The 3384-nt window shown below is 29.3% G+C and overlaps 1 protein-coding gene across 2 annotated transcripts; it reads left to right on the top strand.

Moving 5' to 3' along the window:
- The first annotated feature begins 274 nt into the window (after positions 1-274).
- On the top strand, positions 275-3078 carry LOC107162614 (eukaryotic translation initiation factor eIF1). Of its 2 annotated transcripts, XM_015509590.2 has the most exons (4): positions 275-456; positions 514-793; positions 2076-2233; positions 2798-3078. In XM_015509590.2, exons 2-4 carry the CDS (start codon positions 766-768, stop codon positions 2942-2944), a joined length of 333 nt encoding a protein of 110 aa, XP_015365076.1. In that variant the 5' UTR covers positions 275-456; positions 514-765; the 3' UTR covers positions 2945-3078. The 2 variants fall into 2 exon arrangements, with proteins under 2 accessions (XP_015365076.1, XP_089085395.1); XM_089229269.1 differs by lacking the exons at positions 275-456; positions 514-793 and adding an exon at positions 1694-1728 and having other exon boundaries at positions 2050-2233.
- The last annotated feature ends 306 nt before the right edge of the window (positions 3079-3384 follow it).

Below are 3384 nucleotides of genomic sequence, written 5' to 3'. Positions count from 1 at the left end.
TTCAAACCAAGACTTTAAATACTAATACTATATAATCCGTATTTTAAAAATAACATATGATTTAAACAAATGCTGAGAGCGCGCGTTCGTCATAGTTGGCGATTGCGACGTTGTCATGTCGCCGCGCCATACCGATATCGTCTTTGCAACGTCCTTGGACTTCTCGATGAGCCGGCGGCGTAGTGGTAAGCCTGTTCAGGGGTAAGAAAACGTGAAAAAACGACTTCGCGACCGATCATCACTGACTGTCTATAATAGACTCTATAGTCTATAATAGGCAATAGCCCACGGGCCACGACGTTTTTACCCTTCCAATAATTATTTCTATCGTCGATCGCCACTATTGTTATTTGTCATTTTTTTTGTACACTTCTTGTACACACTGTACTACCAACGATAAATACCGTATCCCCAACTCCGCGGAATTTCACCGTAATTCACAATCATCTTATTCTTGTGAGTCGTGACGTCCTTGTGCTATAATTATTATTAATTCCGCGTTCGTTGTTTCAGTTTTTTACTATTCAAGTTCGCGAGTTCGCCCAATCGCCAGTCTCTGCTCTCTTTTGTTGACGTCGCAATATCGTCGGACCTTGTCGTCTGAACGCTTTTGTTCAACTGCATACCATTTCCGAATCCTACCTTGTTTGCCGATTTTCGCCTTTAAACCCGCATCCGTCACAAGATCGCAAGCGGACATCTCGTCGTGTAGTTGAGTGGAATTCTAAGAGACCAGTCGTTAACACAGGAGATACGAACATACGCATGTCAATCCAGAATCTCAACGTATTCGGTAAGTACCGAAAAAAAATAGAATATTGTGACCTCGCTATCGTGTCTCGAAATCTTTTAAGTGGTGCCACAATAGACCAAGTCATTCGATTCCGATGCAGAAATTCAGTTTTTTTTCCGAAATATTCCAAATTTCAATCTTCCGTTAAACACAAACGGGCCACGGGCGTCGTTTCAGTTTCTTGGTGACACTCGTCACTGTATGTGAAGGCCGGTAGTATCTTACGACTTACATGGCCTTCGAAAAGAATAAATGAATTAAGTTCAGTTGCATCCTCGTTATGGGTGTCAGTTGACGTCATTAATTTTTTTGGCAATACGACTAAGAAAACTTTGATGTACATACAAGTACAGCTATCAAAATTACATTCTGATGAAACTTTTTTTTATACTTCATTTAAATAAAAAATAAATAAAACAACCAAGTTCTAGACTCTAGACAGCGTTAATATCATATATACTTATTGTGGTATGTTGTACAGATTGTGTATTTCAAATTGAAAAATAAAAAAATTTTATTTTATTTTAAAAGTTATAGACCATATTATATAATTTTTAATTTAACACTAAACACTAACCGACTATTTAAAAAATACAAACACTTCCTTTTTAATATATTTTATTACTTAAAAAAAAATACATGTTTTAAATTAATTAAGCCCAATTAAATCTGTATACCTAAGGTACATAAATCAAAATTAGTATTCATGCAATAGTAGATTGCAATTACATGCATAAAACGTTATATTTAGTTTAACCATAGGTACATCTTAATATGATACTCATAATTTAAATACTTTTTTAAACTACATAATCTATCTGTTTATAATATTAGGTATTATAACTACCATTATAAACTATAATTATTATACATGCAATATTAGGTTAGGTTACAACATATGATGAAATTTAAAACATGCTAAGGCTAGTAACATAGTAAGTCAAGTCATAATATTTTTCACCAAAAAAAAAAAAAACTTGAAAATGTAAAACCATGGTTTCTTATTTACAAATATTTAATATAAGCTTTAAGCTTCATTGTCTATTGTTTTTTATAAATTTAAGTAGGTACCAAAAATTAATATAATTATCATTTATATTTTTTTAAATGATAAATTTTAACTTAAGATAACTACTGTGTGTATTAGTTTATACTTTCGTAATTTCATCTTAATATGAAAATAAAATATTAAATTATCTCATTTTGATTTTTTTTGTATTGGTTTGTTGATAGTTGACTATTGAATGTTTAAATAGCTTATTGAAGATATTTGATATTTTAGACCCGTTTGCTGATGCAATCAAGGGTGCAGACGATGACGTTCAAGACGGGCTTGTTCACATAAGAATTCAACAGCGTAATGGTCGTAAAACATTAACAACGGTTCAAGGTCTGTCGTCGGAATATGACTTAAAGAAGATTGTACGTGCCTGCAAAAAGGTAATAACTAATAAGTCATATCAAATATTTTTTATCCAATCTTAGCATTTATTTCATTGTTCTAAACATAATTTGTTTTCTGTAACACTTCTAAAAGTTAAGAAATACAGACATAGGTACTATTTTTATAGATACCTAAATATAATATTCTATTGATTATTTCTGTTTTTTAACTTGATGTTAAACCATCAGTACAGTTTAAAAAAGTTTGTTCTTCTAAAAATAATTTTAACTAACCTTAAAAATAAAATAATTTTTATTACGTTTAATCAACATTTTTACCAAACATTGTTTAATGCACAATGCTACAAAAAATAACTTTAAAATCAAAGTAATTTTACAAATTGTTCATATTATATAAACTTATGTATTGTAGTTATTTTCCTATTAATATATTAGTTTAGTCACTAGCTAAAAATCACTTATGGATGGCTACTCTAATCATAATTTTAATGTTACACATTAATCTTATATAAACTTATTGTGCTTATTTGTATATATTGCTTATGTAAAATAAAAAAATATAAATATAATTTAAATTATGAAATAATTCTAATATTTCAGGAGTTTGCTTGTAACGGTACAGTAGTTGAACATCCCGAGTACGGCGAGGTGCTACAATTACAAGGGGACCAACGAGAAAACATTTGCCAATGGTTAACTAAATGTGGTCTTGCCAAGTCTGATCAACTCAAAGTCCATGGTTTCTAAAACAATTTAAACATGCTACAAAATACTTTGAATTGTTAATGCAGGAACATCTCAGTCAAACAAATATTAATTAATTCAAAATTCATAATTCTCAATTTCATAACATGTTTTAATAAATGTAATATTAAATCCTAGTGATTTTTCAAATCTTTTAATTTTCAACTATGCAGATTTGAATTAGCATTAGTGTTATGTATATCAATGCTACTGACATATTTAGAGAACAATTTTTTTATTATATCCATAGTTAAATGATAAATATTAATTCTGTATTATACTTGAATTTCACATATTTAATGTAATGCGGGTGATATAAACATCATTATATATACCAATGGTAATTTAAAATATTAATTCTTTTATAAATGTATACATATTTTCTTGCATTTATAAACTGTGATTGTTTAACACATCTTAAATAAAATTTATTAAAAATATAA

This window comes from Diuraphis noxia, unplaced genomic scaffold (genome assembly GCF_037042655.1).
Source record: "Diuraphis noxia isolate RWA-SAM2 unplaced genomic scaffold, SU_Dnox_SAM2 contig0005, whole genome shotgun sequence".
In the NCBI taxonomy this organism is placed as follows: Eukaryota; Metazoa; Arthropoda; class Insecta; order Hemiptera; family Aphididae; genus Diuraphis; species Diuraphis noxia.
This window is presented reverse-complemented; position numbering and strand designations above follow the sequence as displayed.